Source organism: Natrix helvetica (assembly GCF_964273705.1).
Source record: "Natrix helvetica genome assembly, chromosome: Z".
Classification (NCBI taxonomy): domain Eukaryota; kingdom Metazoa; phylum Chordata; class Lepidosauria; order Squamata; family Natricidae; genus Natrix; species Natrix helvetica.
The window spans coordinates 98400492-98428473 of NC_138554.1; the positions used below are offsets into that span (position 1 = coordinate 98400492).

At 35.9% G+C, this 27982-nt stretch overlaps 2 protein-coding genes across 2 annotated transcripts in view; one reads left to right on the plus strand and one right to left on the minus strand.

Moving 5' to 3' along the window:
• JAZF1 (JAZF zinc finger 1) overlaps positions 1-11209 on the plus strand; it is a 147345-nt gene extending 136136 nt beyond the window's left edge. The window contains exons 4-5 of the mRNA XM_081933381.1: positions 4542-4711; positions 8147-11209. Of these exons, the coding sequence (XP_081789507.1) occupies positions 4542-4711; positions 8147-8323 (347 nt within the window). The 3' untranslated portion in view covers positions 8324-11209. The remainder of the gene's footprint in view (positions 1-4541; positions 4712-8146) is intronic.
• Positions 11210-14446: 3237 nt separating this feature from the next.
• The window catches only part of TAX1BP1 (Tax1 binding protein 1), a 45355-nt gene continuing 31819 nt past the window's right edge, over positions 14447-27982 (minus strand). The window contains 9 exon segments of the mRNA XM_081933475.1: positions 14447-15562; positions 16453-16538; positions 20266-20414; positions 20640-20820; positions 22262-22333; positions 23518-23643; positions 24581-24699; positions 26431-26473; positions 26476-26526. Coding sequence (XP_081789601.1) covers positions 15364-15562; positions 16453-16538; positions 20266-20414; positions 20640-20820; positions 22262-22333; positions 23518-23643; positions 24581-24699; positions 26431-26473; positions 26476-26526 — 1026 coding nt within the window. The 3' untranslated portion in view covers positions 14447-15363.

The following is a 27982-nucleotide window of genomic DNA, read 5'->3' on the forward strand; positions in this document are numbered from 1 at the left end:
TCCTATGGGATTTTCGTATACAAACGGACAAAATACTGGCGCATAACACACCAGACATCACACTGGTTCAGAAAAATAAGGTTACAATCATAGACATTGCAATACCAGGTGATAGCAGGGTCGACGAGAAGGAACATGAAAAAATCGCGAAATACCAGGACCTAAAAATTAAAATCCAACGATTATGGCACAAACCAGCAGTGGTAATTCCAGTGGTAATCGGCACACTGGGAGCTATTCCAAAAGCACTGGAATTACATTTAAAACAGTTAAAACTTGACAAAATCACCATCAGTCAAATGCAAAAAGCTGCACTGCTTGGATCTGCACGTATATTACGAAAATACGTTACGACGTCATAGGTCCCTGGGTGGGGCCCGACTAGTAATCAATGCCAAATCCGGCGAAACAACTGGCCGCTGTGATACAATTGTAGTATAATAATAACAATAACAATAACAACAATAATAACAATAACAATAACAACAATAACAATAATAATAAAAATGGATAAATGGAAATAACAAAAGAAATGGTGCAAAGGCAGTCAAGAAAAGTGAAGAATTGGAGTGCACCTGGACCAGATGAGTTACATGGTTTCTGTCTAAAGGCACTTACAAGTATGCACGACAGATTGGCAGCCCAAATGAACCTGATCTTAAAAACACCTGACAATGATGAATGGATGACAACTGGAAGGACATTTTTGATCCAAAAAGATAAAGGAAAAGGAAAAGACCCTGGAAACTATAGGCCAATCACCTGTTTGCCAACAACATACAAGCTCTTTACTGGTATCATTGCAAACCAAATTTACAGATACTTGGAAAGAAATGACTTGCTTCCTGTAGAACAGAAAGGATTCTGCAAAAATTCAAGAGGAACAAAGGATCAACTGCTGATTGACAAGCTAATCCTAAAGAATTCAAAGAAAAGACGAAACAAGCTGTTCATGGCTTGGATAGACTATAAGAAAACATTTGATTCAGTTCCCCACAACTGGATCAAGAAATGCCTGAAAATCTTTGGCATTAGCAGCAACATACAGAAATTCATGGAAACTTCAATGAACCTCTGGAAAATGAAGCTTATGGCTAATGGAGAAGAACTAGGTGAAGTTGAAATTAAATGAGGCATTTTCCAGGGTGATTCCTTTTCACCCCTACTTTTTACACTCTCAATGCTACCACTGACAACCATTTTGAAGAAGGTGAACTGTGAATACGAACTTGCAAAGAAAGGACTGAAAATTTCACACTTGGTGTACATGGATGATTTGAAGCTGTTTGGTAAAACAAAAGCTATTAATTGAAAGCACAAAAGAATTTAGCCAAGACATTGGTATGCAGTTTGGAATTGACAAATGTGCAACAATGGCAACCAAGGCAGGCAAGGAGAGAACATTTTGCCTGCCATTGCTGAAAATGTCTGCAATGTATTCAATCAAAACAAGAAAAATGCCCCACAAAAACTTCATGCAGTCTGGAAATCTGTCAATAGACATCAGCCACAGAGCAGATGTATATATAGCTCAACGTTCCCCAACTTTGTTCTCCAGCCCTTTAGATGTTGGGGTTACTAGTCAGGTCAGAAGACTCTTGGTAGACATTTTTTCTGACTTTTGTAAACATTAATCCTGAGTTGGAGAAGTTTGTAATTTTATCTTGCTTTATTCCTGTTCAGATGGAATATTTATGCTGGTTTATAATAAATAAAGATTTGATAAAGTTCAGGTGGGTTATGTAAAGAAAAAAATCCATTGCTTAAATGAAAGGATATTGTGAATAATATATGGCTAACAAACTCAACTTTCCATGCTTGTGTAAACAAGAAGGAAACTCATAATTCCTTGTATGCCTTTGTGTACATCAATCCTAAAGAGAGATATTTCAAATATTAATAGCCACAAATATGCTTAAAGCTTAATGAACATCTTGGGATATACTGTGTCTGACAAGATTCTAAGTAATGAGTATTACAAAATATTCCAGACTGAAACAATCCTGACAAACAGAATTTTGCTAGTGATGGCATACTTTCCTTTACATTATTTTTTGTAACTTGGTCTTAAATATATTCCTAGGATGCATCTCAAAATATGATTTGTTGGCTGATAAAGTGTTCACTAGCAAAAGCATGCACAGAAGATACAGTATTGACATATGGGTTGGGATTTACATTTTAAAGGAACCAATTTGCCTCTTAATTCATCTGTCTTCAATTGCCAGCTTTAGAATAACACTGAAGTAGTTAAGGTTCACCAAAGAAATCCAATTTCACATTTCCCCTTGACCACAGTCTTTACTTCAGACTGTTGGATTACAAGGGTCATATTTTTAGCCAAACCTACTTCACAGGGTTGTTGTTAAGAGATCTCAATGTAAATTGTTATTATCCAAACATGTAATAACTCCATAGTCTGCCAGTGGTAATCAGAAATTCAGAATTTGAATTATTGGTTGGCAGATTTGCCAGCCATAGTTATTAGAGACATAAGCAACGTCTGTACAGTATATGTGATTAGTTTCTGGAAGTCATGCATTTGGAAACATTTTTAACACACCCAATTTGACTCAGTCTTAGAGTAACCCTGTGGAAATCCCAGTTACAAGAAACATACATGAAACATGTATGTTCGTGTATGTTGTTAGTCTGTTTATAACTAATATTGACAAGAAAAGATTTTGCAGAAAGATGGCAGATGGATCTTTAAGCCTGATGTTTAAATTAATGGTTTTATAGAAAGATTGTTCTGCTTCTATTTCATTACCACTTTTTGTCTGCTTTGTATGTCTATTGAGTAAAAGGCTTGCTGTCAGTCATACAGGTTAGAACAGAAGCAATCAATGTCATCTAGAGGAGGACTGCTTTTATTGCAACATCCGAGTAACAGAATCTTGCAAATTTGAATCTGCTTTCCCTCCACACACTTTCTTGTGAATTATAGAAGGGCCTGTCTGAGAAATTTGGCCCACATTCAGGCCCAATCTATCTGTTGTCCCTTGCATTTTTCAAGACCATTCCATATGTCGTCTACCCTTGCTTAAGATTTATGTTGGCTATGATTGAAAGATTTGAAGGCTCAGTAAATACATGGTTTATGGGAAAGAAAAATCCTGCAGTGATATTAGTGCTTAACAACAAACATTTAAAAACATTATTTTTTCTCATGACACAGAAATGAATTTAAAAACTATTGTTACCTACACCTGTTGTGGCTACTGAAAGTCTGTTCTCTCAGCCATCTTTGTTCTTTTTAATGATCATCTTACACAGAGAAATATTCATATTTATGATAACTTTAAAAATAAAAATTTAAAACTTGCAAAAGTACATTCTGCAGATTGCTGCACTTGGACAACATAATGTTGAATTAGGGTGGTGCACAATGCAATTTATTTTCACATCTGGACAAACTGCTACCATGTAATTCTTACTAATGTTACACTATAATTTCTATTAATTCCACAGGGCACCAAATGCATCAAGGCTTGTCAACATATTATTTTAGACTGTTTATGATTTAGAAAATTATGCCTTTCAGATGTTTTCCTGGTAAAATAAAACCTTTAAAAAATCTCCTTTGGTGTTAATGCAGAGGAAAAGAAGAAAAATATTCAGTCTTACTGTCTCCTTTTCCCTATTCTTCTGGACATCAATATTCAGAGTGAAGCTAAAAGGTTGTTTGTGCAATATGTGGCAGTAATTATTTAACCAATGAAGCATTTTGTGTTCTGACTATAATAAGAAACAGTGTAAGACTAATCTATTAGTCATATAGGTATGGAAATAAAGCAGAAAAAAATAGCTACCAGTAAGATTAAATTAGATTTTTTTATAGACTGATTATGTTTCATCAAGTCAGTGTTGACTCTAGAAAATGCATATAAATGCATTTTCTCCATCTATCCTGTTTTTAGGCCTTCCCATGTTGCATTCATAGACCCTAGAACTGAATATATCCACTTTGGTACATTGTCCTCTTCTGTTTCCTTCCTCCATTTTTCTCAGCATTAGAGCCTAGCCAGAGAGCCAGGTCTTCACATAATGTGTAATGATTTGAGCCTACTCATTTGTATCTTGAATGAAAACTCGGGTTGATTTGTTTGATGATCCATTTGAAAATTTAAAAAATGTCAATACTTTTTTTATCCAGCATCTACAAAGTCCAACTTTCACTTTAAGAGGATGCCATTGGCTTGCACTGTTCTGATCTTCATAGATGCACATCACAGCATTTGGATACCTTTTCCAAAGCCTGCTGCACTACGAACGGCTAGTCTACAGTATATTTTTGATCGTTTCTTTATTCTTGATAATTGATCCTAAAAGACAGAAACCATTTACCACTTCATTATCTTCATTGTCTAAGGCTGGTGGTTGTTCCTATTGTTTTAATTTGGTTATCTTATTTAATTTTAGTCCCATTTTAACTGTTCTCCTTCACGTTTATTATTTGAGCTTTCAGAACCTTTGCCTTTTCAGTTACTAGAGTAGGTTTTACTCTATCTGTATTTAATTCTTGCTTTACATCTTCTTAGGTAGTGAATATGATGAAGAAGAAGTAGACTATGAAGATTCAGATAGTGATGAATCCTGGACCACAGAAAGTGCTATCAGTTCTGAAGCTATCCTAAGTTCTATGTGTATGAATGGAGGAGATGAGAAACCTTTTGCTTGTCCTGTTCCTGGGTGTAAAAAGCGATATAAAGTAAGTGTGTTATTGATGATATGGTAAAACTATTATTTGCAAAGCAGATGCTTTGTGATTTCATAGATTTTATCATGATCTATATTTTTTAGAAATGTATAAGATTACACAACTCTTCCATAACTGTGGGGACCATACAGTAAAAAGAATAATCAAATACCATTGAAAAAAAGCAACAATTAAAAAACAATGGTTTACATAGGACTTACTTAATCTAAGATCTGAGAGCAAAATCAGATTTGGGGGCCTTTTAAAACATGGCCAAAGTGGGGAACCAAACCTATCTCAGGAAGAATAAGTTCTAGAAGTCAGTTACCATGAGGAAAAAGGCACACTTCATAAGTCCCCATGAATGTATGGACAAAACCTGAAGCCTGCCTAATCTGCCTGATTGTACAGTCTGGACAGAAGATTTGAACAGCGATGATCTTACCTATATGTGATCAGGTCCTATGCTATGAATATATTCTGTATAAAAGCGCTGTCTTCCACAATCTGACACTTTTCAGATTTGTCAGACATAATTTTTAACTAGTATGGCACCCATTCCTACTGGAGATGGTAGAAGTGGTAGACCAGACACAATTGAAATATGCTATGTTTTAAATTATGAAGTATTCGCCTTGTGACAATGGTGCTTGGTGCCTGGTGCTTAAAAAAAGTTAATAGTTTATGCACTAAACATAAAGCATTCACTAACATTCCTTCAGCACATCTTAGAATATATGCATTTTATCTGACAGGTATTATAATTATAGCTAGAAATAAACAACATGACAGGCAATAAAGAAATTGTTAAAATACCAAGAGAATTATCTATGAAAAGCACATTTAGTGACATACAAACTCAGTTGAATATAAACTCTCCACACAACCTTTTGACCTTAATGTAACTATAATTATGTTAATAGTTAACTGCTCCTAATATAGGGTGGGGAAAATTCTAACAAAACTATAAAAGATATTAAACTGGTTTGTTTATGATTGGAGGAGTAACCAAAGAGTAACATGTAGCTAAACAACTCTCTGATTGTTCTCCAGCCTCCTTGTCCACACAAAAAGTATTACAAGAATTCATATATTTTGTGAGGTTTGTCCTAGTATTATACCATCCAGAAATGCAGTATTCGATTATTATATAATAATCAATTAAATGGTTCTGAAAGACATTTTACCATTTTAAAATGTTATACAAAACAGAATAAATTAAAAGATTCTCTGGAATTGACGGTGAATTGCAGTTCTTGAACTAAATCAAAAGTTGAAAAGACTTGTTCATCTGAACAACTACAAACTCATAACAGCTCACAAAATGATTTTGGCAAGCATTTTTAAACTTTAAAATACAGTTAAAAGTCACATTTTTTCCTTGTGCTGCAACAATTCCAAGAAGTTAGAAACATATCCATACTATGTTGCAATGGCTCTAGAAAACTGCATGAATGGGAATTGCTTTGTAAGTGCTATTTAATATGATACAAGACTGTAGCACTCAAGAAAGCAATCACTTGTGGTTCTTTTATTTATTTTTTTGTCTATATAGTAGATAAGATTGAAATAGAAGTTCTCATTAAATCCTTAAATTTCATGAAGTCCTACTTCCCTATTTTCTATATTTTAATTCTGCATTGGAAATCTTCAACCATGCTCTTTTGTTTGTTTGAATGCAATAGCATACATTAGCAATACTAATTAAACTTGGCTTAAGTTAATTTCTTCACCATGTAAAATTTAGTGTAATGGAACAGGTTTGAGTAACCAGAGGCTTGGAAACAAGTAGCAATAAACAATCTAGCTTTGCATGATTATTTGAACAAATAAATTTCTGTACCACTTTTAAAAGTTAAAAAAAATTGCTCTTACTGAAACAACTCAAAAATGGCAAAATATGTATGGTACAAGTCATTGTGCCTATTTGACTTCATCTACTAATAAGTATTGCTGCACTTTGGAATTTGGCATTTTTAAAAAGCCAGATAGTTGTGAATCATTTTGTGTCTTTGTAATAATTTATTTGGCAACCTATGTGAAGTTGTTTTTTCCTTTTAAAATATATCCATTTTTTGTCTTGAAAATGTAAGAATGTTTCTGGATTTTGCTTTAATATCAATATTTTATTGCAAGATGGCTTGCAAATTGTTGGATCACTTGAAAAGGGATTTCAAGGTATACAAAAAGTGCTGAATGGCTGTTAGAACAAAGGAAAGGATTTGAAGTCAGGATCTTATAAAGATTGGTGCTGTTTCTGCTTTATTACATGGGTAGACTATTGTACGTTCTGCTATCAGATAGCTGTCATTCTGGTCTTCCCAAGAGATACCCTATTTTTCTGAAAATAAGACCTCTCAAGATAATAAGTCCAATCGGACTTTTGAATGCATGCACTAAAATAAGCCCTGTCCTGAAAATAAGTCCTCCCCTAAAATATTTAAATGCATGCGCAGCCAGTCCAGCCATTTCCGGGGGGGGAAGGGGGGAACATGGCCCAAACATCCCACATGCACCTGCCATCCATGCCAGTGACGTGCGGTGAGGTTTATGGCTGGTGAGGCTGGTGACGTCATCAGGAAGGCGGGGAATGGGACCACGTGTGCTGGAGGCGGAGGCTGCCTCAGCCTCCAGCACACGTGATCCCATTCCCCGCCTTCCTGAGCATGCTCCGCCGGCTCGCGCTCCGCAGTCCTCTAAAGCGACTGGGGAATGACGAGAACCTTCCTGTCTCTGTTGGACTTTGCACAAGTCCAGCAGAGGCAGGAAGGTTCTCATTCCCCAGTCGCTTTCGTGGCTTCATCATCCGGGAGCGTCAACAACATTTCTGCCTCTGCAGCTCCCGGGTGCGGCCGGACGGACGTATATAATATTATATACTATTATTTCATGAAGAGAGATGAGGCTCTGCCTCCCTTGCCTCCCCTGACCGCACGTCCCTGATCCATGCAAATGACCTCACGGAGGCCGCTCCCGCAAATCCTAGCTACCATGCCCCTTCTTTTAGTGGCGGCCGCAAAAAGAGCAGCAGTCCCAGAGACGCTAGGACTGGTAGAGTGTGCCAGAAACATAAACAAAATTTCCGGCCCACTCTTGATCAGCTGATCCATGGGTCCTGGGCTGAGGTTAAGGGGTCTTCTGCACCTCAAAAATAATAAGATCTCCCCGAAAAAAAGTCCAAGCGCTTATTTCGGAGGTGAAAAGAAAATAAGGGTAGGATAAAAAGCTTACAATGGAAGTATCAGGATTACAAGAAAAATGAACATTTAAAGTCCCAGCTAAGATATCCTGTTTCAAGCTGTCCTGTTATTAGATTTGTAGCTAAATCCCTGGTAAAATATATTATTTAAAAGGCTTTTTAAGATTCACTTTGCTTTGAAAATTAAACAACCTGGCAATATTTCTAGCATCCCTACTAAAGTCTTTGTGTTCAATCTTCTGTCATAGAATGTGAATGGTATAAAGTATCATGCCAAGAATGGCCACAGGACACAGATCCGGGTGCGGAAACCCTTCAAATGCCGCTGTGGAAAGAGTTACAAGACAGCTCAGGGTCTGCGGCACCACACAATCAACTTCCACCCACCAGTGTCTGCTGAGATTATCAGGAAGATGCAGCAATAAGATGCTGGTCACAAATGTGCCAAGGAATACTCACCAGCAGTTGCTGATTTCGAAGACAGCCACCTTCTCCTGGGAAGCATTGAGCAACCCTTTGAAGAAATTAAATGCATGCTTTACATTTTTCCCCCCTGTAATTTTGGAATGACGTATCTTTGTAGAGTTAATGATTTTGTACATTTGCACATGTAATCATCATGCCCATATACATTACTTTAATACAAAGGTGCTAAAAGCTACAGATTTTTTAAAAGTATTTTTCCGCCCCCCCACCCCACCCAAAGGTGAATTAGGGAACATTGTATATTTAGCTGTTCCACAGTATTAAACAAGGACAAGGGAGGAAAACCTGGCACTGGGATAACTTCCGAGATTGTAATGTATTTGAAGAAATTCAATACATCAGTTCCTATGTGCTTGCAAAAACCAAAAGAATTCCCTTTTATCCACCTGGTTAATATGCCTTATGTAACAGAGATATCTGTAGGATAGTAAGGTTATAGGTATTGGAATTATAAATAAGAGAATGTTTAACATATTCGAAGAATATTTTCATATTCAAATAACATGCATAAAGGTGTGCTTGCTGTATTTTATATTATCTTGCAAATTCTTTTAGTCTTTTGAAATGCTGAAAATTTTGCAGTGAATTAGTAGATCAGTCTACCATTAAAATTCCTACTTCTATCTGTACAGAACTTATGTTATTTAATGTTAACAATCCACTCAAATTTCTGAGGACTATCTTTTCCTGGTCCTGCTATTGGCCTCTGCTATCTATTACTAGCAGAAACTTGGAAATGAAGTGCAAATTTTCTGAGAGAAATTAATCTTCATCTTAGATGGAGTCTTTAAAGCACTTTCTAGTTCTTCATTGCCAATAAATTTAAATGATTTATGTTGCCAATTCTTGCAACTATCATTGTTGCAAATAAAAAAGAGGCATATTGTTAAGAGGTACAGTATTTATGTTAAGGGAGGTTCTCGTTGTACCTTTGGATTTTGCATGTGTGTGTGTACAGATAGACCTCGACTTACAACCACAAATAAGACCAAAGGTTTTTTTGCAAAGCAAGAGTGTTGTTAAGCGAGTTTTTTACGATCTGGCTTACCAGAGCTAAGTGAATCACTGAAGTTATTAAATTAGTAACATGGTTGTTAAGTGAACCTGGCTTCCTCATTGACTTTGCTTGTCAGGAGGTCACAAGAGGTTATCACATGAGCTTAGCACACTGCAACCATCAAAAAATAAATACCAATTGCCAAGCATTCAACTTTTGATCATGTGACTATAGGATGCTGAAATAGTTGTGTGGAAAACAGTCATAAGTCACTTTTTTCAGTGCCATTATAACTTTGGTCACTAAATGAATGGTCGTAAGTCAAGGACTACTTGTAATATATATGCAATGTTATGTATATGTAGATGTGTGTGTGTGTGTGTGTGTGTATACAAACCAGTGATGGGTTACGACCAGTATGCCCTGGTACAGGCATACTGGTGCCTGCCGGGAGCACCAGGTACCGTTCCGGTATGGTGTTCTGGAGGGCCCGCCCGCCCACGCTCTTTACCTGTATTTGAGGTTTTCAGGGCTTCCGTGCATGCGCACGGAGCCTAAGGTGCCTGCGCGATGCTCCGCCGACAGATGGAGCATCGTAGAGCATAGTGGATGGTAAGTACTCATGCGTGTGCAGTGCACACGTGTGCAGTGCACGCGAGTGCACGCACACTGAAGACGTTGATGTGGTGGACCCCCGGCCCTGTTGCACCATACCGGTTGCACCTGGATCCGGAACTCACCACTGATACACACCTACACATAAACATACATACATACATACATACATACATACATACATACATACATACGTATGTATGTATATATATATAACTAATGTGTGGCCATGTACACACACACAAAAAACAAACTTATTGTATGTGATGTATTCTACAGGTTAGCATTACATTTCTTTATGAACTGTGAGAAATCATGAGCCTTACTGAAATGAAGCACTTTTTGAAGCAGGTAATTCCAAGGTAGACTTCTAACACAGAGTTCCCTAGGTCTAGACCACACCTGAATGCTTCATTTATTTGATGCTCTCCTGCCTTCAGCATTCTCTTGTTTAAAGTAATAGTTAACAGTTTTAGTATGCAAAAGCTCAGTTAATACTAACTTGGGAGTTTGTCTCCCGCATGAGACTATTTTAAGTTTTTCAGATAATCCTTTTCTGTGTATTTTGTATTTATATATAAATGACATGGGAAATACAAGTCTCTTTTCTTTTAGATTAGAACATGTATAAACACTGAGTGGGCAGATTCTTCACTAAGAAAGATTTTTTCCAGCTAAAATCTCTCATAATGAGGGTTTAAGAAGGTAAGCTTCTTTTAGACAAGTTACCCTACACCCACCTTCAGAAAGGTCTATGTACTATCATCAGTAATAGTTTGATGTAACAGTATATAATATAACAACCTATTGCTATACGTAAAGCTTTATATCCATCTTTAATATTTTGACTTCATTTAATTGTGCTCTCAGTAAAAAGTACTGAGTAACCTAACTGTTAAATAATGTTGCATGTCAATTCTTTCCACTATTACAATCCATTACTATCTACATAGTCATTGTGGCAGTATTAAACAGACGGAAATGGGACTATTTTGTTATACTGTGTATAGTGAATGTATTGTACTGTGTCTGTGAAAATGTGCTTTAAATTATATTTTCTTATATTTTGCTGGGGACAAGGTTCATTAAGTTTGGAAGTCACACAAAGTTTGTTTTAGAACTGAGCACCATAAAGTGTATTGAAATTTCTTTCCATAAAAGCTGCTTACAAATGTTAATCAAATCACATTTAATAAATTGCCTCTGATCCAAAATAAAACTGAATGTTGTTTCATTAGCTTTGATTGCTTTGCACTGTAAAGATACTATACATTACTAAGGCACACAATAAAATGTTCTCAATTTACTTAACAAAACTCAGAAAAAGGTGAGAGCAGGAAATAAATAGAATTTTATTCCGTAGTATATTTTATAATTTAAAAATATAACAGGATTCCATTGGATTGAGATCCAATACATCTCTCACCAATAGAATAGTTTATTCTCAACTGAAGATATTTTTTTAGGAAAACTTGGAAAAATACAGTTTCAAAGAAATATTTTAAGAGATTATATATTCACTGTCTGTTCATGATTACTCTATAGCAAAATGTATTTAAAAACCTTTAAAAGGCAATAGATTTCTTTGCCACTAAAACCAGGGTGATCTATCTCCCCCCCCCCATCTCCCTCTTTTTCTTCCTTTCTCCGTCGATCTTGTTTCCAAATGACTCTGGCCAGTTTACAGTATTAAAATAATAAAAGATAAATATTTCTAACAATAAAAAGCAAAATTGCAATGAAAAATAGAACTATAGTTAAAAGGATGTGCAGGAGGGGAGGGGAGATTGCCTCTTAATTCATTAATCAACACCAGTGAGATGCTTTCCCATCTGGCAGGTCTTCAGGCCTCTACAGAAGGTTCGAAGAATGGGAGACAATCTCACATGAGTTGTTCCAAACAGCAGAAGCCAGGGCAGAGAATGTGCTTCTCTTGGACACTGCCAGTCATAATTACTTGAATGACAGCACCTGCAGCATGTTTTCTCTGCTAATATAAGTGGGAGAGCCAAACCTGGTGAGATGGTTCCTCAAATAACCTGGACCAATACCATGCAGGGATTTAACGGTAATAGCCAACACTTTGAATTGCACTTGTAAACAAACTGGCAGCCAATGCAGCTCATGGAGCAAAAGTAACATGGACCGCCCCAAGTGCCCCAAAACTGTTGAAGCTTCTCAATACAAAGGAGTACATTGCACTATTCCAGACAGAAAATGACCTGGGCTTGAATGACTGAGCACAGACTCCCAATCCAGGAAAGGCAACAACTGGGGTACAACCTGAAATGCAAAAGCTTGCCTAATCATGAGTGCCAGCTGCTTTTGAGCAAGAGTCATGACTCCAGGAGTCAAGCTGCAGATTGGATCTAGAGTAGAATAGTGCAATTCCGTCCAGAATGAAGTTAAAATCCTGTATTTTGAAACTCCATGCACTCAAAGCAATTTGGTCTTGTCAGGGGATTGCAAGAGGGCAACAATAGCATCACTTGGATCACCTGGAAATATACAGTAAAGCAGAGTATCATCAATATGATCCTAAACCCTTGGTGGCAAATAACTTCAACCAGCAGCTTCAGGTTGATGTTAAAAAGAGGTGGGGTGAACACCAACTATGCAGCATGCACAAAGAAGTGTCCATGGGTTGGACCTCTCTATCAGTATCAATCGGGACCAGCCTTGGAAGTAAAGTGCCAAGCTGTGTCACCTACTCCCAAATACTGCAGCTGGCCCAAAACAATACTATGAGATTAAGAAGAGCAAAGATGGTTGCATTATCTTTACCCTACTCTTACCAGAGTTCATCAAGAAGTGTGACCAATGACATTTCTGTCCTCCGGCCTGAATCCTGATAGGAAGCAGTCCAGATGATGTTTCATTCAAGACTATATAAAGGTGCCAAGCAACCATATTTTCTATCACCTTCTCTAATAAGAGAAGCTAGGCACTGGACAAAAGTTGTCTAGATGGGATCAAGTGATATTTTTTTTAAGGAGGGAAAGAACCAGTGCCTCCTTAAAAGTTTCTGGTAATATCCCCTTCTGCAGTGAGGAATTTATCACTGCTTGAATCCATGTACTAGTCCTGGTTTTTTTTTAACCAACCAGGCAAGACAAGGACTTAACTCCGTTTAACGAATCTGTCCATTTCATCAGGTCCAACAGGCTCAAACTGTTCCTAGATTACTGGGAAATATCTTTCTCCAGCATCTCATACAGACCTGTACCGTTTGTGTTTCAAGTGGAAACAAATCCAAGTGACTTTTTCTGTTAGGTGTTGAACCAATTTCTATGTGTCCTGAAGATATTCAACTGAGCCCCCGTCCCAGAAGGGACCGGTTGACACGGATCAGGGCTGTGGCTTGATGTTCTGTGGACTCAATAAGGGTGGAGAAATTATGCTGTTTCATCACTCTTTATCATCACGAGAAATGATTTAACAATGGCTCTGAGTCGTGTGTGATCAGTCATCCTTCATTTTCCTCCAGTGATGCTGTAGGAGTCTCTTAATCCTTTTCAGTACCCCCATCTCCTCCATAAACCACAGGGGGAGTTAGAAAAATGATTCAAGAGAGGCAACAAGGGTGGTCCTGTCCAGAGTCCTGGCTGCCCTTTGATTCCAGGAGGTTACCAAGGCTTTGGCAGGCCATGAAACAAAACTTTCAGGATGCATTCCAGTTCCCTCTGAAACCCAATCGGTCCCATCAGTCACTGGGGATGGACCAGCCCTCCTTGCAGAGAGGATGGTATAAGATAATGTCATGGACACCAGGATGTGATCTGACCATGACAGGGATGATGTTATATTGTCCCACCGGATCATGTTGCCACTGTTCCGACAAGAAAATCTTATCTGGTGAATGATCACTGTCTTAAGTCAGGCCCAAGATTATTTAGGATAGGCTTTTGGCTGCCATGGAGGCCATGAACTCCTGGACCACTTCTGAGATCACACTCAGGGATGGCAAGTTGAAGTCCCACTAGAATCATAAGTCTGGGGAACATTGCTGCCAGTCCGGAGATGGCCTCTACAGCTCAAGCAGAGAAGCTGATGCAGTAGCAACATTCCCAATTGATCCCAGCTTCAGAAAGGTCTCATAACCAGAGACTTTGAAAGCAAGGGCTGTGAAGGCTGTGCCACCCCTCCCCCCATACAGGAGTCTCAGCTGGTGCCAAATCTTAAATCTGGCTGAGCATACCTCCAATAATAACCAATAATTAATTAGAACAAAAGCAATCAACAAATATGAATATTCTCACTATTATCTGACCTTAATCCTCTGAATAGGACACAGCAAAAAGATGGTAGCCCATAAATTATAACTGTTATGGAATATAACGCAAAACAAAAAACCTCTCAGATAAACAATTTGTAGGGTAGAAATGTATCAGTAAGAATAACCCAAAATCTATGACATTGTAAAAAAAATGACTATGAAAGGATGTCCAAATATGATTAAGTGAAAGATAATTTTATTCTATTAAAGAGTGATTGTGGCAATTTTTTCATCTGCAATAGTTTACAAAACATTTCCTAGAAGACTCAAGCAAGATTTGATACAGGTTTGAAAAATATAAGGAGATTAAATGAAATCACACAGAGTTTACTTTTTCCTTTAATTTGCTATCATAAAACATGAAAAGTTAATGTTTTTATCCAAAAAGATCAAATTATTTAAGATTTCTGCAACTCTTAAAAATATAGTGGTTTAGATATATACAAACATTCAACAAATTTAAGAGGGGAAATGTACTAAGCATAAAATACTAAAAATATTGATTGTATGAACACAGTTTTGAATATCTATTGAAGGGTTTTAAACAATTTACTAAGTAACAAAAAGGTTGTAATTTTATTACACATTATGCAGCTCTAAATGCAGTAATTCTTATAGTTTTAGTAGTATATTGGACGTTTTAAAATTGGGATAATAATGATAAAGGTGAATACTATTGTAAGGCTTTTCTGCAAAACATTTAATCACAACACAACTATGTATTTGCAACAGATGAAAAACCCACGTTGCAGAAAGATGTACATAAAATTATTCAAAAACATCATTCTATTGAGAAATGAACTTTAATATGTTAGAACAAGCAAGAGGAAAACTGTCATCCCACCACAAATTGAATTCTGGAGACAAGTCTGCAAATTTTCTATGTTTATGAATTGTTAGCCAAGGAATAAATATTGACAGATACAACATATTTGGCTATATGCTAGATTGAGGAATAGGCCAAATATTTATTCTAATCAACTGCAATGCTGGTCACTAATTTTCTAAGCTTACATCATTTATGAAGCATTCCCTTGTTTGAGATACCTTAAGCAACTGTCATCTGGTATAATGCATAATGATACCCCAACCTAATCAAAATTTAAAACATGATCAAAGTGTGTTTGAACATGGTTTTCAAAGGTTTGCTGGTCATAATCAGGAGGAAACTGTTCACGGCACATTGGACACACCTTCCAGTGACTTTCAACATGTTCTTCAAACTTGCTTTGATCGTAGTTAGGAGGAAACATCACTTCACAGAGTGGACATTTCTTGATGTGCACAAAACTTTGAATAAAAAGAGAAAGAATTGAAGATAACAGTGAAATTGAGACCAGTATTTAATGTCCAACAGTATTATCTTTGCAATTGCTATTATCTAAGTGAATTGACATAACCAGCAATAGCAATAGTTTTAAGAGTTATATACTACTCCAAGGTGCTTTACAGCAATTTCTGAGTAGCTTACAAATGTCAGCATATTAAAGATAAGATGATTAAAGAAGCAGATGGAGGATTTCAAGATTATATAAAACAGTTTTATAAAAAACAGTTAAGAATAGGGAGATGCAGAAACTGCAGCATATATTCAAAGGAAGGAAGTTATGGCTCAGCAGTTAAACATGCGGAGCTTGCAAGCTGGAAAGCCCAGGCCAGTCTAGGTTCAAGATCCAAGCATTACTCAATTAGGGGCGGGGGGAATCTCCCATTACCTGCCACAGTTCCTACCTACTTAGCAGTTTGAAAGCTTGCAAATGTGAATAGATAAATAAGTACCACTTTTGTGGGAAGCTAAAAGTGTCCTAGCATATAGTCATGTCACACAACTATGGAAAATGTCTTCAAACAAAACTGGCTCTCTCACAACTAAGAAAGGGAGATGAGCACCGTCCCTAGAGCTGTAAACTACTGGACAAGGGAAACCTTTATTTTTATATTCAAAGACCCTGTATTTTTATCATAATTCCAATTTTGGAAATGAATGGAAAATCATTATTTTTCCAACTGTAAAAAATTGAAATTCAACTCTTCTTAGAGTTCAAGATCTGGGACCTACTCCAGTGAAAGTTCACTCATTTTTGTCCTAATCCACACACAATCACATAATGTATAACAGTGGAAGCTGGCAAGAAATCTCTGGTGTTAATTTGAAAACAGCTTTGGCATTAGTACCTTACCTAGAATCAAAACAAAAGCCTGTCCCACGTTCAGGTAAGTGCAGATCTGATGGATCTGGAGCTGAAGGTGCACTTGCTTCATCAACCTGCAAAGCAAGTGTTTGATTTTATTGAATGTATTTTTTTCCTCACATAACTGTTGTCATCTTTATTATTACTATAACTACTTAAATTCACAACCAGCATTTTCTTTGTTGAAGCAAAGAACAACAAAATGCTGCCTTGAAGCTTTTTCCTTGTCTCATCCCTGTCGCTTGCAAATGCAGAAGAGCAAAAGTCTCTTAAAGGACTTGCTGAGGATGTAAGCTGTACATTTTCTTGCAATACCATTAAAACTTGGCAAGTGCTGCTGAGGAAGCTATGATGGGAACCATTTGCAAACGCACCCCTTCTCTTTTAGAAATGAAGAGAACATCCTGCATTGCAAAACACCGCTTCAATAGAAAGACTAATACTTTGACTAGCAATTTTAGCACAAATGGGACTACAGTCCTGCATAGCCCCTCAAAATAAAAAGCTGTTTTTTATAATACAAAGTAAGCCTCCATTTTATGAACAGCTATATTAAACAAGGAATATGCTAGAGCAACATATGAAATAAATACAAAAAATATGGACAAATTACTGATTTATAAAGTTTCTTTACAAATTTGAGAGTATCACTATTGCAAACGGATGCAATTTGTAATGATACAATTTGCCATCCTGCAGTGACAGCTATCGCCCAAACTATTTAATTTTCATCATTTTAATAATTCCCTTCTTCATTTTTGTTGCTGGTAATCATGCTAGCAGCATTAAAGACACACAAGCAGCCTGAAGTAAAGTTGATTAGCATGGTTAGTCCAACAGAAATTTATCCTGAATATAAATGTATCCAGAAACATCAAATAGGTACACATATCCAAGCTGCATTCCAATTGTCAGTGATTACTGACACTTTCAAACATATAATTCTGAAATATTTCATGATATGATTTTCAGATAATGAAGATGATCGAATGCATTCATTAACTAATAAATCAAAACTCCCTGTAGCTCCAATTGGATCAACCAATAGTGATAAATATTGGAAATTAAAATTCAAAAATATCTGAAAAGATATTGTTTCAAAACATTCATTTAACAACAAAACGATTTGCAGTATTACAGTAATAACAAAAAGAACGAGAAAAATATACACCAAGGCAGCAAATTTATACATGCTCTCAACTATTTATTACAGTGGTTCTCGACTTTCCCAATGCCGCAACCCTTTAGTACAGTTCCTCATGTTGTGGTGACCCACAACCATAAAATTGGTGTCTTGGTTCCTAAGACCATCGAAAATATGTGTTTTCCGATAGTCTTAGGTGACCCCTGTGAAAGAGTCGTTTGACCCCCAAACGGGTCCCGGCCCACAGGTTGAGAACCACTGCTCTATTACAACATGAATACAATATGTATTCATTAATCCAAAGTTCCTTATGTTTTATTTATATGATTATAATTGTAGCCATAATTAAATCCATGTAAGAAAGATATTTAGGTGCACCTAATTTATTTTTTATCTCTGAAATAAACTCTGCTTGAAAAGGCCCTTCTACTACTAAGCCAGCAGTCCTCAAACTTTTTAAACAGGGGGCCAATTCATGGTCCCTCAGACTGTTGGGGAGAGGCAGACCAGCTGGATGGGCGTGACAAAGTGGTCATGTGACTGTGTGCATGTGGCCAATATAGTATAATTATACAATACACACAAATTAAACTTTAATTTGTTATGCTCTTGGGGGGTGGAAAGCAAGTTAGTGAATGGATGTGGCTGCTTTTGGGGAGGGGGGCTATGAGGGACTTCTGTTTCTCTCTCTCTCTCTCTCTCTCTCTCTCTCTCTCTCTCTCTCTCTCTCTCTCTCTCTCTCTCTCTCTCCCTCCCTCCCTCCCTCCCTCCCTCCCTCCCTCCCTCCCTAAATCTCTCTGCCTCTCTGGAAGCCAGGGAGGCCAAAGATGGGCCTCTTTTTGACCTCCAGAACCATAGTGCCGTCCCAAAACAGGCCTGTTTTGGCCTCCTGAGACCTCCAAGTGTCTCGCTTTTGGCCTCCCCAGCCTCCAGGTGGGGCAATGTAGGTGGAACAGCTTCATTGTCCCGTTGGGATAGATTAATGGCTTTGGCAGGCCATATCCGATCCCCAGGCCTTAGTTTGAGGAGCCCTATACTAAGCAGTTGGCAGCACAGGGTCAAAGCATATCACATAAAAATTCAATTAGGATTAGGAATAAAATTATTTTATGGCTAACATAACAGAAGTCAATATTACACTAAAGCATTCTTTTTTTAATTAAGGAAAATAATGAACAGCTTTACTGATATTTTAAACCCTTCTACCAGGTATCACATACACAAAAGGGCTTTTTTGCTTATTTTAAATGAAAATTAATCAGCTGTGTTATATTGGTGCTTGTCAGATTCCTATATACCAGTACAAAATAGTTAGCATCCTATTTTTTCTGCTAAATATCTTTGCATAGCCAGTTAATTCCTTTTTCTATTGACAAGTTGAAAAGCCATATTATAACGTCTATTTGATGTAAGACGAGAACCATTTCTGAGAAGACATATACTTGCCCAAAGTTAGCTCTCATTTGAGCACATTAGGATCCTTCTGCCTCATTACAAAAACTAAGCTATGTCAGCAAATGAGCACAAGATTTAAGCTCTGTTCCTCTTGGGTTTGCAAAAGGGTACACATAGATTAGAAAGAACACTCTCCTAATTAAACTGCAGCAGACATCTAGAGAGAAGAAAAACCTGTCACCCTACAGTAGTAACTATGCCAAGAATAGTCACATTAAATATGCAAAATGTGAAATAAAGGTAGGCAAGTACACTACGCTTACATTCAAGATGTTAAATAGGCCAAAAAAGTTCTGAGAGTTTCCATAATTACTCCCAGTAATGGACTCAGAAGGCAAAAGGCAAAAAGAGGAAATAAAGTTTTCTTCATTAATAGTACTGCGCACCAAGGCTAAAATTGTGCTGCCTGAACACTGATCAGTTTCTCAAAAGATTAATAGCGATTAACTGTGGCAAACTGGGCTAATAGGTCATGATATCACAATATTTGCCTCAGTAAAGGATTCTTAAAAAATAATTCTTATTCAAGGGATTCTAAAATACCACAAAATAATAGTTATCTATTTTACAGCTTTATCACATTTTATTTGAGCTAGCAAATGTCTTCATGTGAAATAGGCATTTATAGAAATTATTATGTTCGTGTTACTGGTAATTTTTTTTATTCAGAAATACTGAAATAAAATCCTGACCTGAAATTTGTTCATGTGTGGTGAACATTTGTTAAATATTTAACATTAATTAAATGTTACTCTGTCAGAAACACTTTTCTTGATATACAAACACCATTACATTCTTTTGAATTCAAAATATAGATTTCGGTACAGTATTCCAATTAAGATAATTTTTAACATAACTCCCAGGCCAGCTAGAGTTTAAAGATTTCCAATTTTAGAACTATGTGTGGAAATTAGTGCTTTGGCCATGTTTTTAATCACTTTAATCTTTGAAAAAACATAGTAATTAAAGGCACTGACTAGCAAAGATAAAATCAATTTTGATTTCTTTGAATAAATGCTACAACTGACTTACACAATGATAAATGAATGCCACTGATTTTAATGAACCTTCTAAAGTGAGATATTATGTTCACCTCATTTAAACTGGAAACTTTAAGATAAATATTTAGATATTCTTGGGTGGGAGATGGAGGCACAACTTAAATATAAGAAACATAAATGTTATTTTAACTTCAAACTTACATTATTATCCTCAAGATCTTCTAAACCCTCAGGGCGACTGACATTACGAGCAGGCTGACTGCATACCACATTATCTTCAAGGTCCCAAGAGGCTGTTCTCATGGGTGGCCTCTGGATGTCATCAGGATAAAAAGCATCATCTGCTCCACCTGAAATCATAATTAGGAGATGAACACCAGATTATATAAAATTACGGTAAGCCTTTTCTGAAAGGCCATATTCCGAAAGACCTTTATCTTTAGTTAAAATTCTTGAAAGTAATAGCCACTTTTATCAACAACTACAAATTAATTAAATTGCTTTGAGAACCTGTGATATGCTTCCAAAGGAATTTTTCCTAGTACAACTAATTGACAAAAACTGAATCCTCAAACCTCTAGTTTCCTGGCTTGTGTAGGGATTTCCATAGTGCAGAAGTGGTACACTAGGTAATGTAGCAGGAATCTGCCCATTATCTTCAGAATTAAGATCTGGATTGAGAAAATGTAGTCCCTGCTGAGAAATCTGTCCTTCCTTGATCCCTTCTGTTTGATTTTCTGGTCTCCTTCCAGGTTTCTAAAGAATGATTGAAAAATAATGCTATGATACAAGGAACAAAACAGTCTTTTAAGGCTGCTTTATTTAGCTTTCTCTTTTCCCATTATCTATAAAGATATTTTTAAAATCTTCATATTTGCAGTACTATAAAAGTCTAGCTTGATATTGTCTCTTGTTTCTTCTTCTTTAAGTAATCTGAATTATGTTATACCAAAGAGTATAACTAAAAAGTAATAAAACTTAAATTTATGTAAAACTTCTGATGCAGTTGCTAGTTTAATATTGAATGTTTTAATTCTTAAAACTTCCTTAACAAAAACTTAAACTAATACCCTTGCTTTATATATATTTACCTAAACAATTTCTAAATTTGATAAAATAAAATCTTTTCTAAAACCAATATGGCTGTTATAATATATCTTATATCTTAATTCTCAAACCCTGAAAAAATACAAATGTGTTTCCAGAGATGAAATACCAATATGTCTTGAGGCTGGGGGAAAGAGCTGCTTAATGGTTGGTACGATAATGACATGGGAGGAAACTGCAAATTATTTCCTCTTTTTTTGGTACAGAAATGATCTGTTGCCATCCTGAAATCATCATCATCACTATCATCATGGGTGGGATACTCTAGTTAACATACACGTTTCTAAATTTCTTTGGTTATAGCAATAGCAATAGCACTATACTGCTTCACAGTGCTTTACAGCCCTCTCTAAGCGGTTTACAGAGCCAGCATATTGCTCCCAACAATCTGGGCCCTCATTTACCAACCTTGGAAGGATGGAAGGCTGAACCAAACTTGAGCCAGGTAAGATTCGATCTGTCAAACTGCTGGCAGCCAGAGACCAGCAGAAGTAGCCTGCAGTACTGCACTCTCACCACTGTGCCACTGCGGTTCACCGCAGTTATCATGCAAACCTACTGCCCTATGTTCTTGTAAACTTTACAAAGTATCTAACATTTAAAGCTCCCATGATAATTGTACCTTGGTACTCGTTGTTAATTGGTTCCAGAAGGTGCAATGAATGCTAAAAGGGATGACTGCCACATGACTTACCACATGACAATTTTTCCGGCCAGGTAGGACCTCGTGTCTGTCCCTTTTCCTTTGTCAGAGACCTTCCTGACAGGACTGATTTCCCGTCCTTTCTCCGTGGTCATCCCTCTTTTCTTATTGCACCATGTCAAGTCAAACAAGCAACGAGTACCAGGACATTTTCACATCAAATTCATTATCAAATTTTATGAGTTCTGAAGAAGTTGAGTACCAAGATTCCGCTGCACCACTTTACAAACTCACATTTAATTATATCCCAAGATATTTTTTTCCTTCTACTACAGTATTCATATTTTGTTCTTGTGCAGCTTTTTGTACTGAAATAGTTCCAAGTGCCACATGACAGATATATATTATATATCTATTATCAGTACTTCATCGATATTAAATCAGTACCTTCTCATTGTTGAGAACTCCTAGGTGAGATGTCAATTCATCTATCTGTCTGTCTTTTTCAGCCAACTGCATCTATTTAAAACACAAATTAAAATAATGTTCGTGACTGAAAAACAGTTCTCCAGATATATTTTCAGAGTCAGATACTTAATATAAAGAACGAGTATTATTGTCATAATTTATAAGATATGCTCTCAATGTGGGTGTTGGAAATATCACATCATTATTTATTTGGTCTACCTAGTTCTTTATATTGACTGTACTTGGTTTTCGTACTTAATGTTTTGTTGAATTTTTAAGGCTGGTTTTCAAAACTTTCTTAAGTATTAAGGCAAGGCAAAAAAAGGTAATCCATAAATGAGAAATCAGACTTCACACTGTAACCTTTAAGCTGGTCTCTGCTTTCATTTGGCAAAAATAAAAAGCTGATTTAGCATATTAAGTATTTTGCTGATATGTGTGTTTATAAAATAGGATGTAAGTACGATATTGGGATGAGGACATGAAGAAATGAAGCGATGAGAGCAAAATAAAAAATTCCCAGTCAATTACAAATTTTAATTTACAGAATTAAGTTTCTAACATAACTATTCCTTATTTATGTATTTTTAATATAACAAAAACAGAAACTTAGAAATGTAATTTTAGGGCTGTTCTCTCCTACAATACTTGTTTCCTTTCATTACAAAACAAGAGCTTCTGTAGTCACTTATGGTGTGGAAAACAAATAGCACTTTTCAAGTTAATTAGTTATTGACAAAAACAATGGTCTTCCTTGTGTAAATGACATGCTGAAACTCATGTTCAGAAGAGCTAGCTCTCTATCATAATAGTCCCAAAGCCAGGAAAATAAATCATTCTGCATCATTGAAAGCAGTACAGAAAGAAATAGGTGACATGTTCAGTGATAAGAGTTGTTAAGTGAATCATTGTGGGTAAGTGAATCCGGTCCCCCCATTGACTTTGCTTGCTGGAAGTTCCCTGGAAAAGTTACAAACCACGTGTCCTCAGGATCCTGCAACTGTCATAAATACATAAATACCACTCAAATTTTGATCACGTGATCATGGAATGTTCATAAGTTCAGGTTCAAGTCATAAATCACTTTTTTCAGCATCACTGTAACTTAAGAATAGTCATTAAATAAATGGTTGTCCCTGTAAACACTTCTATTAGTTACCAACTCTAATTTCCCTTGCAAGTGATTATTTTAATTAGAAGATTGTACAACCATATTAAATAATTGTTAGGCTTACTAGATACTGGTCTTTCACCACAGCTAGTTGTTCCTTCACACTCTCACTAATTTTCACTTGCTCCTTCCATTTCAGTTCCAATTTGGCCAGTTCATCAGCATACATTGTACATTTCAATTTCTCATCCTAAGGAAAAATAATAAATCATCAAGCTTTAAGAAACCCACAGATTATTTTGGCCAGGGCATTTTTTTAACTGAGCATCCAAAAACTGAGTTGCTTTTCAATTGCCTCTAATCATATATAATTTGACGTTTTAGCTAAAGAATAAAACAATGAACACTCTTCAAAGTGTTTAGTAGCATTCTACTAATGCACAATTCTTTTTCTGCCAAGTAGTTTCATTTTGGGTTTTGGATCATTATAAACACACTCCATAAATTTTTACAACTATCAAGTGCAACCTAAATCCAGAAACAGAAATTAATTGCTTTTAATTTCAATAAGCAGTGCAATCAGTTATGAAATATTATCAAGTGCTAGTAAAATCAAACAAGACTATGAGTAAATCATCTTTAGAATATCATTTGATACTAGCCATGTTCATTGAATTAAATAATTCATTCCCTTCAAGAAAAGCCCAGACACATAATTCATAATCCTATTTTGGGGGGCGTTTATTTTTCATCCCTTTTGTTATTGGCAATCCTGTACATGAAAAAAGGTACACATTCAGACCTTCCAGCAAATGTTTTAAAATTATTTTTATACACTGAATACAAAATAGCCTCAGATAGGGCAATACTATGCAGTCCTATTATATGTGACCTAGATAATGCAAATTTATGAATATTTAACAATAATATATGAATAAAGCAGGACTTATTTCTGAGTAACCATAGATATGAAAGTGCAGGTTTCCTCACCAAAAGAATAAATGTCATAAATAGTTACCGTATTCATAAATATATTTTGCCAGTTCCGATTGACACTTAAATGACTTATAAAAAGATATTAACTTACAAGAACTTTTCAAATACATCCAAGTCAAATGTGGACATAAACATACTAAAAACACTTAGGTTTCCTATGATGACTCCCTAGTTTCTTCTGTTTTACTTACTGACAGCATAGGCTTGCATTTCATAAATTTTGCTTTTCTATCAGAAATTTCTTTATTCTTTTCATGATCTTGTTCCTTTTCTGAAAACTCCAAAACTGTATCAGATGAAATGATGCTAATTGCATATACTGAGGAAAAATATAGTTTTGAATGAATAATTCTAATTAAAATGAACTCTGTTTACATTCTGATGACAACATATTCAAGGGTGCCAGATATTTATATTTACTGATTTTTGGTAAAGACCGCAAAAGCATGCTTAAAGCTGAAGGTAAATCAGCATATATTTTTTTGGAGGACTGACCCTTTCTCCTCCTCCCAGCCGCATGATTAGAAAATTATTAAAGCAGGTCAAACCAGAAGATGATAAGAGAACAAATAATCCCCCTTTCTCCCATCAAAGGGAACAGGGAATAAGGACCCTTGCCTAAAAGCTAATTACAAAGCAGCTTGATTCTGCAAACAGGAGAATTCCCCAATCCTCTCTCTATCTTATTCTGGAAAGATACCTGAAATGGATAGGCTCCCCAGATAAGACTGGCAAAGGAGAACTGTGAAGTGTAAAATAATAAGCAGTGTTTTCACTTGCCTTCTTTATGACAACATCAGTTTTAGTCATTACCAAAAACAAAAACTAAAAAATAATAGTATAGCTCTTTTTTTTACAGAAAAACAAAACAGTGATTCTTGCTAATTTTTGTTTAAAAAAATATATGAGCAGAGACACAGTTTAAGATTGTTACCATTCTTCAAGGCTAAAGATTGGATCTATGCAGCACAGATGCCAAGATCATTGGCAGGCAGTCTGCAACAAAATGATGAGGAAGATCCAGTACTGAGCTCTGAATTGACTGCTATACCATCAATCGCAGTCAGTGGAAGAAAAAATCTTCCTAATCTTGCTAGATTCTGTCCTGTCTGGTGCCCAAAAAAGCAGAGAGGAACTCAATCATGGTTGAAGGAAAATACCTGGCATTCTACTGGAGCCAGAGTCCCTAAGAAGACAGAAATAGCCCTCCACAAACTATTTCACCTCATGATCCTCCCAAACTCCATAGATCTGGTTTTGTAGCAGCACAGATAAAAAGAGCTGAGCTCTAATCATTTCCCAACTATAGCAAATGACTATTAATCTTCTAAAAAAAGGAACCAGAGAAAAAAGCCACAAGGGGAGTTCAGACAAAGACTTGCAAACCATAGTTAAGTGCAATTTGGAACTGGGAAGTGATTGCCTCTTTGTAAATGAGGATGTAAGTTCTGATCTTGTCTATCAGAAAAAGGAAGAGTAGCATTCCATACACTTTTCACCATTAATAGAAAATTACTGCTTTCTGTTATAAAAACACTAAGAAATGCTAGTTATAAACAGTAAGGTTGATGATATAGGTTTAATGCACATGATATAGCTATCTAATTAAAATCTACAATTACTATGCATCATTTCAATATCATGGCAGAAAGTAGCATGGAGATTTATTTATTTACATGTTTCACTAAATCATAGACCAAAGATAAGTTATCTCCTCATCCTCTGGAATGAAAAGAAAGAATTGCTACACAGATGAAGTTTTTGCATTTTTTTAAAAACTCTAAAACAAAACATGAAATTCCAGGTTGTTTCATGATGAAGACAGCCCTTCGTCCATTTGACAAAGCTTTTTCCTTGCTTAAAAAAAGGCTTCTAATTAATTCATATAGATTTGCATTTTATGCCAATCTTAGCTCCGAGAACACTCTGATTTTAAGTTTTCCAAGAGTTACCAGTGGAAGAGAAACATGCTATATATGGTTTGGGAGATTTTTAGATTTCAGCTTTATTTTCCCTAAGAGAGCACAGGAGGAGCTGATACCTGGAGATGTGGGCAACATTTTATCACCAGCTTCGATAAAATGAAAATTTCCTTTTTTGAGCCATCTGTCAAATTCAGTTGATCCCCTGAAGTTTTCTTTATGAAAAAGATTTTATTTAAAATATTTCTTTCATTAAAAGGATTCTATGGCAAATTCTTCAAACAAATACAATAAAAATAACCCCTCGGATACAAAACAAATTAAGCAAAACCAAAACTTTGTCTTAAGAATCTTTATCTAAATACCTCAGCAAAAGGGAACCCTTAATACAATGCTATATAATTTGACATATTCTAGACATCTAACAATATCTGCGAGTCCACCCTTTTTACTCTAAAGCATGGCTGCGATGTAAAAGATTGTAGTAAACTCTCTGTAGAAAGTCAAGGGACATGGATGGTAATATGGAGATGGATGCACCTTTAAATATTTTTTAAAAATGGAATATAGATTGTCCTCGACCTATAACTGTAATTGAGCCCACAAGTTGCAATAATTATAAAACAGGTTACATGTGATTGGAGCTGATTTTATGACTTCAGTTGTTAAGCAAATTTGTTCACTTTGAGGCACTTTTTGCCAGAAACCAAAAATAAGGGGAAATTTTCAGAAAAATAAATTGCAATCATGTGATCATGGCCACCATTTTATCACAACACACAACTCATTTTAGGCAAAATAACCTAAATCTGACTCTTGCATATGATAAGCAGTGACCTTAAGTATTATAATAATAATAATAATAAATATTTATTTCTTAGCCGCACCCTCTCCCGAAGGATGTATCCATTACTTAAAAATATTTGCATACATATCTTAACTCACACTGATTTGAAAATCAAAACCAAATAGAAATGTATTTTGAACTACTAAATATTAACATACACAGAAAATGATATGGGTTGTCTTCAACTTAAAACAGTTCATTTAGTGACGGTCGAATGTTACAATGGCACGGAAAAAAGGGACATAACCATTCTCAGAATTATGACCTTTGCAGTTCCCCATGAACATGTAATCAAAATTCAGATGCTTGGAAACTGATTCATATTTATGACTATTGCAGTATCCCAAGATCATGTGATCAATTTCTGTAACCATTTGACAAGCAAAATCAATGGGGCAGCCAGATTCACTTAACAGCAGTGTTAGTAATCTATCAACTGCAGGGGTTCACTTAACAACTGAGGCAAGAAAGGTTGTAAAATGGGGCAAAACTCATTTAACAAATGTCTCACTTAACAGAAATTTTGAGTTCCGTTGTGGTTGTAAGTTAAGGACAATCTGTATTCACTCTGAATTTTATTGCTTTTTAATTATGGAAATACCATCACAAAGGGGATGCTTTACTTATATAATGTAATAAGTGGTCATAATTAAATTTGAAAAAAAGATGAATTAAAAATTAAAGTATAGTAGGACATTGCAGATATTGAACAGATCAGTATTAAAATTTATCAGCTGGGATGTGATTATCTTCCTATCATTAGAACAAAATGGAAATATAAACTTAGCCTAATTTCTTTCCTTAGCCAATGATAATTCTTTTGT